Below are 14,487 nucleotides of genomic sequence, written 5' to 3' on the forward strand. Positions count from 1 at the left end.
TAATGCATATTTAAAAAATAAAAACAGCAGAGAGCCTTTTGTGGTTCCACAGGGAGACGAAAAGTCTGATAGATTGCCTCAAGTGATATCACTCGAGTCAGCATTGGTGGGGCTGAAGGCTACATTATCTGTATCTTTATTTATAAAGAAGTGTGTTTACCGATCTCTGTGCACTCTACTCTACATTAGCTGCTACTAGCATAAGGCATACTGAATGAACGGTGGGCGAGTTGCATTGTGGGTAATGTTGGCGCCATGTTTTGACAAGGAAGAAGAATGTTTGAAATAAAACAGGAAATGATGCTGCAAAAATGTAAATCCCTTTTCTTTAATTGTCCATGGTTAGTCTGACATTGCTAGCAGTGCAATACTTAGAGAAGCCTACTGTTTTAGGAATAACTAGTGACCATCTTGTAATGGGATCACACCAGAAGTGACACTAGAACAGACCAGGAGCATGAAGTCGGGGGGGGGGGGCATGGACCTTTACCCACTTCTTACCTCCGGCGGCCTTGCTCAGACTACATTCATCGTCAAACTCGACCTTCATTTTCATCTAAAGTAACAAAACACATCCGTTAAGTTTTGACGCTTTGTGGCCCCATTGTCGCCGCAGGAGGTTCCTATCTGGCGTTTAGATTTTTCAGTGGTGGGACCCTTTTGTATGCATTTGGATCAGAGGTTGTGACCACATCATTTACAGTAAAGCTGTAACTTTCGAGCTCAAACTTCAAGGTTAGCTTAAACGGCATGGTTGGATATTTTCAGTTGGAGCATCTAATCTGCAGTGTGAAGGAATACCATGAAGTACAACAAATGTAGATCAACGCCTGCGATGTGGCAGTCTGCATGCACCTTATGAGTCATTCCAATGCAAACAGAGAAACAGCATGACTTTAATGTTATGTTTGCATTGTATGCAACTATCGTTATGCATTCATGAGATGTCAATTCATTGATGCACTGCCAATACAAAACAATAGGAAAATGTGTTCATTATCCTATGCATCATTACATTTACAACATCCATATCTCACAATACACACCAAACTAACTGCTATTATGTGGGGGGGTACACACACACTATATTTTCTGTAGACAGAAAATCGAGACAAGAAAAAAGGGGCAAAAGGGGAAATTCTGCCACCAGCTGAAGCCATCATCTCTCTTTTCTCTTGGCATAATGGTTTGCTTCCGTCCCCTCGCCCCCTGCAGCTGCTTGCTCTTCCTCTGCTTTTCTGATCCAGAGGCAGGCTGCAGCTGACAGGACAGTGCAGGCCAGGGGACAATTAGGGAAGCGTGGGAGAGATAGCGCAACCTGTTGCCAATTACACTGACTTTAAACAGGAATCGCATACAAAGTCAGCTTAATGGGATCACTCTCTGCACGTATAAACCAACTTGTAGACCTACTTCTTGTAGATTTAAATGGACATTCAGAAATGGGAGATTAAAAAAAGTTTTATTTATTCTTCTAGGAAAATGTTACAATAGTGAGTAAAAGTGCTTTCTGTGGAATAACTTGTGGTAACAGCGTACAAATGGGGCAAACAAATGTAACAGAGCAAGAAAGTGACAGTGACAGGGTGTAGCAATGTCTGAAATGTTCGCAAACAGCCCAGTAAACTGTGACATGAACACCAGTTTCATCTGTGACTATCTACATTGTGTCCTACATCTGAGAGTGGACGATGTGTTTGCTCCATCGTCAGCTCTAGACCATCATCAGTGGCTTATCTTTCCCAGCAGCATGCCCTGCAGCGTCCTGATCCTGCTTTCCTGTGGCAGCGCCAGGCTCTTGTCTGCTCTCTCCTCTTCCTCATCTAGCAGCTGCTCGATGTAGCAGGAGGAGCCCAGAAGGATGTGGCCTGTGGCCTGCATAGAGAAGATGGTCCATCGCAGAGCCTCCCTGGAAGCACAGTGCAGAGAGAGAAATAGAGAGTGGTCATGTGTTGAGTAATTGTCATAGAAAAATTAAACGGGCCACATAAAGACGAGAAAGCGACCATCACCTCACACATCAATTGAAACTCATGAAACGGACATCTAAGAAACAAACCTCTTATACTACAATTTGAGCACAAAAGCCCCATATTTGACAAGTCTGCAAAACATAATCCTCTCTGACTGAAGCTTCGTGCCAAAGCTGAAAACCAGCAGATATCAGCAGCGATGACGCAACTCCTCCCAAATTTAATCTCGGTAAAATCTAGCCTTTGTTCTTCGGCAATCTGATCTTTACAAATCCACCAACCACACAGGTACAGGCATTAAAAATATGAATTTAGACTTGATGTTAGGGGTTGTGTACAAAATACTGTAACTGCTGTTGATGTTAGAAAAGCAGCTGAAATACAGAAGAAGACTAACCAGAAAAACATTGATGTGTTAGTTGGTGGTTGCATTGCAAAGGTGATGATCCATTTGGTATTTTCAGGATTGGAAACTCATTCAAATTGATTTAAAAAATGTATCTCTAACTGGATTAAACTATTACTAGTGATCCAAATAGTACTTCAGTAAAGTCACCATAGAAATGCTTTGACATGACGAAAACAGACATCAATTACATAACAGTTCAACACAAAAGCATAATAAGGACAGAAGGTTTCAGATATTTGGATGTTTGTTTCACTCACTTCATCATATTTTTAGCAGCGTGACAGCGCAGGTCATACGACACCGAATAAACACCGTACAGGGTTGCTTTCACGTTCAGGCAGCCGATGAAATCCTTGGGGTTGTTTTTGTAGAGGTCAAGAGTCAGCTTGGCCACATCTGTCCGGTGCTGTGGCCTGCGCTCACGGAGCTGATCTCTGGAGGGGCAGTTCTGTGGAGGAGACAGGAACGGGTCAAAAGGCTACAAAGTTTTTTTGGTGGGAAAAAAAACTCATCTGCTGCATTAAAGAAACATGTTTTGTTCAGTCACTACACCGAACAACACAACGAATCCCTGGAATAAGAAACTCTGAAGGAAAGAGGTCGATCAATACGTTGAGCATCACACTGTGCAGCTGATCAACAGTGCCACCTAGTGGTGGATAGGAAGAGGGTCAAACACCATCATACCGGATGTGGGGTCCACTTGTGGCCCTTCTCCAGGACCATGAGGACAGCGTTTTCAGGCAGTGTCTGGAAGAACTCCTCTGTGTCCACCCCTGTGCCATCTTCATCCAGCACCAGGGCGCCGACACACGGTACACACAACGAGTCACTGACCTGGGCAGTGGTGGAAGAAGTATTCTCTTTACTTAAGTAAAAGTAATACCACACTGTGAAAATACTCCACTACAAGTATTTAAACCTTACTCGAGTACAATTAGAAACAATTATATAAAAAGTATTATCTGCAAAATACACTTAAAATATGAAAAGTATTTATTGTGCAGTAAAATGTTCCCCATCAGTGTTTTGCTATTATGTAGGATTAATATCACTACTGCATTAATAAAGTATTGTACAGTCTTTTTTAACAAAGATCATTATTACAGTCAAATACCAAATGCACACCACAGTCTTGTGACCTTTTACCAGCAAGAGCCTCACAGACGGTGCAGCAATAAGTGAGTCATGGGCCAGTCCGTCTGTGGACCAGGATTCTTCCTCTCTACCTGCATAGTCTTAATGTTTAACTGTTTGAGTCACCGTTTGATAGAATACAATAAAACAAGATTAGGACTGTCACAATATCAGATTTTATCTATAGAACATTTGAAAGAAAAAATGTTGTTGGGGGAGAAAGACAAAGAGAACTTTTAGTGAGACTTTAGTTGCCAGAGGGAGTGTCTCCTGGAGCTCAAACTGTCTGAGAGGGGATGGGAGCCATCTGCCAGGATACTCCTCCTACTTCTGTAAAAAAGTTGAGTCCAGGGCTTTTGGAGTTTGCCAACTATTTTGCTTTCCATTAACACAATCGTAGAAAGTTTATTCTTAGATCTACAGTTTAGGTGACAGTACCAGGCAGGAGGGTGAAATGTTAAAACAAAAGAAACACAACAATAGTTTTAAAATCTGCTGCCTGACACAGAGGCCACCAAGTTTCCTAAGAAGTCGCTGTGAGCATCTCTTGAAAACATAATCTGTATTTTCAGAGAAGGTATCCTGTGTGATCGTCGTCCAACCTCAACTACATCACAATTCCTCCTCAGCCCTTTTCCCCGTACCTTGTTCATCAGGTCTTCTAGCATGTCCGCCATGATGCCCTTCTTCACACTGCGGTCAGCATTTGTGACTCTGAAGGGCTTTGGCCGAGGAGCTCGACCCGACAGGAGCTGCTGGGTCATGGAAGCACCGGCTGAGACGCTGGCTGTCACAGAACTGAGGACAAATAGAAGATGTTTCAGTAAACTTTATAATGTTAAAACCTTATTACCAACTATTAACTGGTGACTATCCCACCCGACTCATGGAGCAGTGCTCTTACTTTGAGAGGGAAGACGGAGTCAGAAGGCTGAGGAACTTCATAGCATAATCCATCTGAGAGCACCTCGACCTGCGATTGGAGGTTGCATCAGTTTAGCAATTAGACTACAAGGCCACACATCATCACTAGCAAAGGGTAACATTACTACCACCTCACAGAAGGAGCAAGTAGTAGCTTTAAATGAATACTGAAAGTTAAAACATCTTACATTCCAACAACAAATTAAAGCAAACGGTCTAAAGTAAATTCTGGTACTGCACGCACTACAGCATTTAGTGCCCAGGTCTCAGAATTAGAAGTATTATCTACATTAAGGATGCAGATAACAATTATTTCCTTTGACAATTATTTTTTCGAGTAATGGATTAGTTGTTTGGTGTATATAAATGTCAGAAAACCTGTGAAATCGATCAATGTTTCCCAAAGCCCAAGATGACATCCTCAAATGTCCCGTTTTGTCCACAACTCAAAACATATTTAATTTATTGTCATTAGACAGTAAAGAAATTAGATATTCACATTGAGGTTTTTTTCTTTAATAGTTGACAACTAATCAATTAATCTTTGCCGCTCTAGTTCACATCTATCATAAGTAACTATTAAGAAAGAAATAATTGAATAAAAATACATTTCTTCAACAAACTACTTTACCGATAAAGAAAAAAACAAATACATATATATATTATTGTAGAAAGGAGACAAGATGTTGTCCTGACCGTGTTTGAATATAATCCTTACAGTGGTCCTCAAGTGCTGCTCCTGAATCCACCAAACCTCTCTGATACTCTTGCTGTCGTTTCTTGCACCACTTGGTCACTGAACTTTGTGCTGATGACTGTTGAGCTTGCTGCAAGCTTTATTGAGTAATTCTCCATGAACACTCCCACTGACCTGCCCGTGAAAGCCCTGGATAACACTTTGTTACATTAAGAAACAGTTACATTAACTGAACAGTTTTTATTGGAACTCATGTCTACGGAAGAAATAGTCCCTATTAAAACATGCCGACATTGTGTTCTGTGGAATTTACCCGGATTAACCTGGACATTGTTATTGGACATAAGACATTAACATGTAATGTTTCAATGCTTTGGGAAACACAAACTGAATTCTATTTAACCCCACTGTATTGGGGTGGTGGTAGAAAACGTCTATCTGTAGGGCTAAAAAGCAGTTGGGGTATGTGAGAATATATAATGTTATGTAATTTGGGAGATTCAACGCTTTAAAGACTATTTAAAAGACAACCAGAAGTCTTGGTTGATAAAATTACCTTTGTTTTAAGGCTCTTGAGTAAAACATGTTTGTCACATTACAGCTTGTGGTCAAAGTCTTCATTTCCAACACAGTTAAAAAAAAAAAGATCTAATTTGAAATGCTTTCTTGACATCAAGCTATAATGAAATGAACCCAAACAGACAACAAACTGCCATGTTCTAGTTGCATTTCCATCCTTTCAAAAGAGAAGCTGGTAGAATGCAAAACAACTATTTGGATACTGTACACATGTTTAAATTCCTATTTTTACAGACGGGTAAAATGCTCCTAACCCTTTGTCTCAATCAGAGGTTGCATATGGAGCAGTAGGCTAACGTCATTTCTAGAAAGCACGAATCTTGGAAATTTCCCAAATTAGATCATAGTTCAATGTTCACCTTGGGTCATCCTACACCTCGGTGTGTCCTCTTATGGAGACAAGGAGTGTCCACACCTCCCAGTGTTATCACATCGTGTTACACAACTAAATCTACAGGTAGTCACTCTGAGATCACCGGTGTACACTAGCCACAACAATTAAAATCCAGTGACAGAAATCATATGAAGGAACTATTTTTGATCTGCTGTTTTAGTAGGAAGAAGCAGAGCCTCCTTGTTCAAGACCACATTCAACTGGTAATTGTCCACAAATGGTTTAAAAAGTAAGACGCAAATGTGAAAAAAAGCTGTCTGTGAATAAGGAGCGACCCAGCACAACCTCACTTACACACCTGCTGTGACATTAGGATAAACAAAATACTGCACCACTTAAATAATCTTTAGTTCAGATGAAAAAACACACATTGCTCTTTATTTTCAATGTAAAATGGATGAAATGGGGGTAAAACGTACGGTAATGTTATCACAAAACACACACACACACACACACACACACACACACACACACACACACACACACACACACACACACACACAGTAAGCTAATTATTGTGCATACTGGACAGGCTATACTCTATTCCGGTTTATTGTCCCACTACTGTGTGGTTCTGTACTAAGACAACATACAACCAACTCAAGGAACTGGAGAAAATCTGCTTTTTGTTTTCTAAAATATTCAGCACTCAGACTGAGGTAGAAAAAAAACTAGAATTATACAACCACTAAGGGGGAGACCTTATAAACTGGTCACCTTCATCACAAATTAAGACAATACAATACAATACAATACAATACAATAGGCTTCCACCGTAGCATAATGCTAAACGTGTAGTAATAAAAATGCACTGGATTCCATCAAATGTGTGCACCACCTTGTTTTGTATTTCATAGAACAAAATAACACCCAATTAAAAAATCAACGTGATAGAGATTTAAACAAGAGTAAAACATATTCAGACTTACTTTCCACTGAGTGCTCCTGCTGTCACGTGCAGCCACACGAACCCGTCACTGCCTCGCGTTAATTAACGACACCTGGATCAGACTGATTGACGACTACAGTTTGCGCCATTTTGGCTTCTTTCTCTCTGTTTGAATTCTAGCTCTCGAGAATTTAAACAATAGTATGTCCAGTGAGGAAGCAGGCAAACATGTAAAGGCTATATTAGACGATGTGAGGAGCTTTCTTTCACCAAACTGTAAACGAATAATTTTAAAGACCTATACATTGTAGTATGACGGTGGGAGAGAGCCAATGAGGACATCATGTGGACAAACGACGCACTGCTACAGGACAGGGTAGGACTGCTAGTGTATAATCAGATTTTAATGTAAATAAACTCCCTCTTCAGGTATCTAAATCTTCCGCAGTCTCTTTTATGTTGGCTTCTTATTTATAAGCACAATTTTCTCTCTACAAATATTTGACATGGAATAATGAAAATATAAAGTATATAAATAAGTAAATATTCAAAGTCAAATAAGTCCAAAACAATATCCCTTTCTTCAATACAGTGAATACCTAAGGAAATGTAGTATTCCAATACCTGCACAATAATATAGTATTGATAGTGAAGTACTTGAAGCAGTTCCTGCATGTTTTTTCAAGACAGCAATGTGTTTAATGAACAGTCAAGGTTTAAATCGGATGTTTTGTTGAATGGCATAAACATAAAGGATAACCAATGCAATAACATATTTTTTAGACCTATGATACATTGCTTGGCAACTACTCGTAGCAAACACTATTGGAATAATGCATTTAAAATGTAAATGGTAAGTATATATGTCAGATAAATGTAGAGGAGGATTATAATGCAATACTAGTGGAAAGTAGAACCAAATGGAAATACTCAAGTGATGTGTACCTCACACTTGTACAGTACAACACTTGAGTAAATTGGCAATGGAAACAGCTTGGGTCTAAATTTGTTTCCTGTAATATTAGCAACTCTGTCAGAAATACAGCTGCTGAGGCTAATCTGTGAAACAACTTTAAACCCAAATTGAAAAGGCTAAATTAAGATTGTGGTTTCTCAGAGGAGTAGAGTCATCATATAAAAGCTTCCACAAGTAGCCTCGAGTTGTTGTGACTTATGATGATGATGATGATGATGATGATGAGTGGAGTTTTGTTCATTTCTTATTTAAAAACAGCACTTGTGCACATCTCTACACTCTATGACTAATAATTAATAAACAGCACCATTTCTAGTAATGCCACTTTCCTTTATTGCTTGTGATAACTTATATAGAAACAGTCAGAGGAAAAGAACATTTAGGCTTCCTTTAAATAGATTAGTTACAATATTCTAATGACAACATTAACAACCATGTGCTCCGTGGTGCCAGCTTGGGCAACAATCTAATGCTAATGTCTAAATAATTGCTGGATAATGTGTTTTATATGCAAATGTTGGAGGGTTTCTGTGATGCCCAGTCGTGATTTCATAGTGGCCTTACTACTTACAGCGGTGCATCGTTTTATAAACATGTCTTGTAATATTTGCACGGAGGTGACTTTAGCTATTATAGAATGGAAGTTAACACAGCTTGAAGTGACACAAGACATAATTCAAAGTCATGACCAGAGTAAAACAGAACAAACTCAAACATTAATCAGATGAGCAGTTTATTTCCCTCTGTTGCTTCATATTTCATGCTCATTGCAGGAGCACTAATGAATCATGCCACAGATATTAGTGTAATGTAGAGCAGATAATGCATCGGACTTAAAATAGCTGCGACTTGTTAGCCAAATTTATCAAGTATGAGTGAACAAAGGTCTATAGAAAGGGTCTGTTCTTCTTTCAGAGGTCAATATCCTGCCCATGTCTTTGTCCTGTTATCACACATCAGATGCTGCTGGGGATGACGCAAACTCATTTAGCTCAGGCCCATTCATTTGTGCTTTATGGGTTGCTGATGCTTGTAATTATACTAATAATGCCTGATATTAAATCAGAGTAAAATGAATTAGACTTGAGAAAAAAAAATATGATTATCATATTGGATTTAATTGAACAACCTTTTCTTTGAATTCAAGATTACACATGCAAACACAAGACACATATTTCAGAACCTGACCACAGTTTCTGACCCATCGGTGAATAAGCTTTGAGACAAAAGACCAGCTTCATCTTATTTAGTTTGACGTTTGCAGTTTGTTTATATGTTTTACATAATTCTTTCCATTTACTTTTACTTTAAGTCAGTCCAGGGAGTGGTTTGGGTGTAGAACAAGGTAATATAATACTTTTAATACAAGTATAAAAGTAAAGCAGATCTAAGCTCTAAAGGACAGATACTGACCATAATGACTGTTTTCACCTGAACTAACATGGTTTCTAACCAGGTGCCGGTGCCACAATGTAAGAAGTTAAATCCTCTGTGAGGCGTCATTTTGTCCATAGAGCCCCTGACAGCTCCCAGGGGCCCCAGGCGCTTCTTATTTCCTTTTGCCTATTCGTGCCATCAGTTCTGCATTGGCTGCTGCCTTGGTTCTCATGTCCTGGTTCTTGGCCAGGTCTATGAGGACGCTGAGGATGCTGGTGGGAACATCAAGGGACAGGGCGAAGCGGGACCCCTGCTGGGCTCTCTTTGGCACCTGGGAGGCTGGGCGGGGGGCTCGTTCTCGCCGGAGCACAGTGTGATGCTCTGATCGGAGCAATGAGTTCAACACACCGCTGCGGTTTAGGATGTCGACAGCCAGCACATCCCTCTGTGTGTCTTCATCAAGTTTGGCAAGAGCAGAACTGCTCCTCTGGCTCTGGACACACCAGGGCAGCAGCAGAGCCAGGCAGAAACACACACGCACACTTCTCATGGTCAGGACTGTCTCTGGGAGAGAAGAAGAACAGATCAGCCATTGGCTCAAAATTACACAACTGCGACACTACAAGGCTTCTCTTGGTGATGGCTGAAAACAGTCATTCTTTACAGATTACATGTGCAAATCCCTCTTCAGTCATAAAGTGAGGCTATTGTTGAAAAAACATGAGTTTTTAGATGGGAATAGTATGATGTAACATTACAGTAGAATGCTAATATTTTTTAGATGTAATATCCAGGAACATCCACTTAAGATTACATTTCAGTAGTCCCTGCCGATTTCCAAATGGAGATAAATGATTTATCTACTGTCCAGTAATTAGTAGATTGAAATATAGCTTCAGCATGTTGAAACACTACTTGGTTTATACAGTTTTCTGTAGAGAATTATAGATTATCCAATATTGTGCCATTAAAATAAATTCTAGTATGTTATCCAACTTTCTAATAGATCATGCAATGTGTTCTGACATATGTACAGATAAACCTGGGTAAACATCATCAAGTGTCATAATCCCAAGTAGTACTTACTCAGTGTCACCTCTGTGAAAAGTTGGTAATTTGACAAAAAAAGGCACTTCTCCTTCCTCTGGTCTAAAGCAGGGCTTTGGTAATGACCTCTTGTCTTTGTCCCTCAGAGATTTCTTCTTCTTCTTCCTCTCCTTCTTCTTCTTCAGCTACAGGAGATACGACCTGTGTTGCATGCAGTCGGATGTTCAACTGGACTTCTGCCTGTTCTACGTTCACGACTTTGTCTTCATCCACGTCTTTGCTGTGACACTGCCCCTTCCCCTCTCTGTTTATCTTTTACATCTCGACACCCCATCACCCTCCCCTATTTCATCTCATTTCCTCTACACTCATTGCTGTCTTTCTCTTTCTAAAAATAACATGATGGTAATCACAATAGTTTGCCTAGAATGAATATGATAGTTGCCCCAGCCTGCAGTCAGAGCGAAACTGCAACTCACCATCTTCGTTCAAAGGTTAAGTACCAACACACCGCGAAAAACAATCCTGAGAATTCTTATTGTGGTGTTTTGAGTTCCTGTGTCAATCATCCATGTAGACTGGAAGACTGTAGTTTCATAATTACAATAGGGAATATGATGTTTTAAAAACAGTGGTGAGACAAACAACATTGTCACCGAGACGACCAATTTGCATGCTATTACAGATTGTTGTGATCGTCTTTGTAGATCCTATTGTGTTTGTGTCATTTCTAATACTGTCTAGTTTCAATGTGCTCACTAATTTTAATAAACATTCAGATTTATTTCACAAGTCTCACTGTTGTGTTGTATGTATAGAAAGTGAATGGCAGTTACCAAGACCTATCCTTAACTAAGCACAGCAACGCATACTGTACGGATCACACCCAATACACTGCAGTCACTGCACTGTTTGCACAACAAGCATCCAAAAATATGGAAGGCCATATGAATCTAATGCAAGCACTGTATACTTGTTGTTTTTGTCTGTAGTTGTACTAAAATAGCTATAATAGCTATTATTTAATAGCTGTTTAAATAAATAGAACATTTTCTCATCTATTAGTCAGACTGCAGATAAATCACGTCACAAACTCCAAAAAAATAAGCAGTTCTACATGAAAGAGCCGGCCCAAATTCTTTCACATTACTGTGACAGTGATTAAATTCTACAGGGAGCATTTAGTTGGGAGTAACAGCAGCTAAGTGTGGTGTCATCAATTAGAGTTTAGGGAGGCAACTGCATTTCTTGAAATGGGATTTATGCGTTTCATAATCATTTAAGTAGAATTAAGTACGAACTGCAAATTTGCTCCTTGGGTTCCAATTTTGAAATGATTGGCTGGATTGAAGATAATAATAATAATATAATAATAATAATAATAATAATCAGTATCGGCTCTTTTCACAACTTTTCAGATCTGATTTTGTGTAATGACGGCCCACCCAGCTATGTGTATGTTTGTCCTTATGTGGCACCTTGAAATGTTTGCCATATGGAAATGTTCAGTCAATGCTGGACACTGCATTGTTGCTACTTTAAAAGAACATAATGTTTGAGTACACAAATCTCTATTTAAAGCCCACAGAAGAGGAGGGGAGTGTTGGGAGGTAAGACAGCAGCAATCCAGCCCTCTGAAGATCAAGGAGTAAAGGGCTGTCGGGTCCAGGAGGGAGACCAACAAGACAAAGGTTTCCTGAGTCACCTCCAGTCCAGCCCATCAAGGGACTAATCCTCATCTGGCTAATGATATGAATATTACAAGTGCATCCTGATTAGAATAGTTGGGTCCTCGGGGGCCTTCAGGATTACAAACCGTCTCAGTTACCCTCAGATAAACAAACAAGGGTCACACAAATGTCACCCAGCAGCAAATGTAGATGTCCTGGGTTGTATACATGTTGTATGCATTGCATTGTTGTCACAGATACTGCACGACGCAGGACTTCACATGCATAATAACATGATATCATCTCTATGATTCAGAAATGCAAGTAGGTGACCCACATGTAGCCAACAACCTAAAATTGCACCTCAACCATAGATCACTGATTATCTGGGTATATAATCAGAAGACAGTGCTTTTAGGGGAACATTTAAGATGTAGGGATGCTTATCAATTTTATCTTTGTTTCCTATAAATCTGAAGACGACTGAAGACAGGGATATTTAAAGTCTTTGATGATGGATTTCAGTCCTGGCAATAGCTGTATGGCCACCTCACTGAAGTTTTTAATTATTTCATTTATTTTAGCTTGATTCACAGAGGAACTAGTCATTGTGATACTTTGGAAATAAACAATGTTTTATGTGGTGTATGAGTTATGTTTTTTGTTATAAAAAAACACACGACACTGTTCTGATCAATGGAAAACTGATGTTGCCAACTGTTACATTATATTTAGCTGATGCTTTTGTCCAAAGCGACAACTCCGAACAGCAAGAATCTTGCAAGTATATTGGCTTCAAATAGGTGAAATCATTTTAAGTGCGTTACAACTAGTGATGGCGAGATGAAGCTTCATGAAGCATTGAAGCTTTCCATCCAATTGGTTCACTCATGGGTCGAAGCTTCATGGTGCTTCATTTGCTCTACTGCGCCATCAAGTGGACAATAAATGTGAAACCGGCAGAGTGATTACAGCTTTGGTGTGTGAAGCTTTGAATTTAATAAATGAATAAATGATGTTTGTGATGCCAATACATAAATGATGGACTTATTAATATGGTGTCTGTTAATGTTAGAGGAGTCAAAAGGGAAAGTGGAGACACATTGTGGAGAGCGTTGTGACGTGAATGTGCGTGTGTTACGTCAGCATAGATGAGGTGTTATTGTTGTATCCACGTTCTTTTGAACACAACGGAAACTTCACCTTTTAAAATACCAGAAATGAGAAGAAAGACATTAGAACAAGGGGTGCGCTGTGTTGTCATGTATGTACAGTATATCACGCTAGTTAGTATTACTATGTGCATATCTTGTTAGGAGAGATCCCAAAATGTTCCCAGACAGGGAAACCTCCTCTTTCTTGCTGGTTCCATCCCAAAAGAAAGAAGCTTGAATATATTGCAGACAAACGTGCAATAAAGTCCACAACTTGTGAGGGGGATCAATTGCGGTTCGCTCCCCTTATATTTTGAATGGCACGCCAAATCCGCGAACCAGCTCCTGAATCAGTCACGTGGTACGGCAGGTTCACGAGGCTTCGAACGTCATCACATACGTCATCACACACGTCATCAAGCATCGATACGCGCTTCACAAAAGTCTTCCGCGATTACTCGACACACGCTTCGAAGCCTCGACACGAAAGGACACATTACTAGTTACAACAGCTTCAAATAAACCAACCAATCACTGATCAGCTATCACCAATCAGGAAGGTCCTGATCTATTCACAGCACGGCAGGCCAGCATCAGAGTCTTCAAGCAGATATGGGCAGTCAAGGGAGCGGAGGAGCGGTGTTTCTTTAAATATTATTATTATTATTATTATTATTATTATTATTATTATTATTATTATTATTATTATTATTATTATTATTATTATTATTATTATTAGTCTATTAGCAGACGCTCTTATCCAGAGCGACTTACAATGATCTATCTACAGGGACAGTCTCCCTGGAGCAACTTGGGGTTAAGTGCCTTGCTCAGGGGCACAATGGTGGCAGCCCTGGTATTGAACTCACAACCTGTAGATATTCTATTCCATTGTTCTTTTTGTGTGTGAGGACACATGTGAACTATGTTGATGTGGGAGTTTTTGTACACGATCTAAAAGATCTTCAGACATTTAAAAAACACTTCCAGGGTTGGAATCCTGATTGGAAACCCTCCAACTTCAGAGCGCACTCCTGTGAGGCAGAAATGATTTTACAACTGACTAGTGTACTTATACTGATACTCTATTTTATTCTATTTAACTATTGTGTACTCAGCAACTTTACTTTCTTGTTCTGTACAACGTAAATTCCCCCTTTGTGGGACTAATAAAGGATTTCTGATTCTGAAGTATTCAATGATAAGACTTGAACGCATGGATGGAGGTTTAAAATAATGCGACTTACCCCCATACATAAAA

At 39.6% G+C, this 14,487-nt stretch overlaps 2 protein-coding genes across 3 annotated transcripts; both read right to left on the reverse strand.

The window, feature by feature from the left end:
* Positions 1 to 880: 880 nt before the first annotated feature.
* On the reverse strand, positions 881 to 7,190 carry LOC115008859 (cell death activator CIDE-3-like). Of its 2 annotated transcripts, none has more exons than XM_029432715.1 (6): positions 7,043 to 7,190; positions 4,424 to 4,492; positions 4,164 to 4,317; positions 3,070 to 3,219; positions 2,640 to 2,830; positions 881 to 1,909 (listed from the first exon to the last, which is right to left on the reverse strand). In XM_029432715.1, the coding sequence occupies exons 2-6, from the start codon at positions 4,474 to 4,476 to the stop codon at positions 1,726 to 1,728; spliced, it is 732 nt and encodes a 243-aa protein (XP_029288575.1). In that variant the 5' UTR covers positions 4,477 to 4,492; positions 7,043 to 7,190; the 3' UTR covers positions 881 to 1,725. The 2 variants fall into 2 exon arrangements, with proteins under 2 accessions (XP_029288575.1, XP_029288576.1); XM_029432716.1 differs by lacking the exon at positions 7,043 to 7,190 and adding an exon at positions 5,140 to 5,208.
* A 1,885-nt stretch (positions 7,191 to 9,075) lies between these two features.
* Positions 9,076 to 10,691, reverse strand: LOC115008860 (urocortin-3-like). The gene is made up of 2 exons (XM_029432718.1): positions 10,442 to 10,691; positions 9,076 to 9,919 (listed from the first exon to the last, which is right to left on the reverse strand). Exon 2 carries the CDS (start codon positions 9,903 to 9,905, stop codon positions 9,528 to 9,530), a length of 378 nt encoding a protein of 125 aa, XP_029288578.1. The 5' UTR covers positions 9,906 to 9,919; positions 10,442 to 10,691; the 3' UTR covers positions 9,076 to 9,527.
* Positions 10,692 to 14,487: the final 3,796 nt, after the last annotated feature.

The sequence above is a fragment of the Cottoperca gobio genome, chromosome 5 (assembly GCF_900634415.1).
Source record: "Cottoperca gobio chromosome 5, fCotGob3.1, whole genome shotgun sequence".
NCBI classification, from domain to species: domain Eukaryota; kingdom Metazoa; phylum Chordata; class Actinopteri; order Perciformes; family Bovichtidae; genus Cottoperca; species Cottoperca gobio.

Excerpts from the sequence above, each read along its gene's own strand:
- LOC115008859 (XM_029432715.1), bottom strand. The coding sequence starts at position 4,476 with ATGGATTATGCTATGAAGTTCCTCAGCCTTCTGACTCCGTCTTCCCTC. Across the intron at positions 4,318-4,423 it reads ACTCCGTCTTCCCTCTCAAA|TTCTGTGACAGCCAGCGTCT; the intron begins GTAAGAGCACTG and ends ATTTGTCCTCAG. Across the intron at positions 3,220-4,163 it reads TAGAAGACCTGATGAACAAG|GTCAGTGACTCGTTGTGTGT; the intron begins GTACGGGGAAAA and ends ACCACTGCCCAG.
- LOC115008860 (XM_029432718.1), bottom strand. The coding sequence starts at position 9,905 with ATGAGAAGTGTGCGTGTGTGTTTCTGCCTGGCTCTGCTGCTGCCCTGG.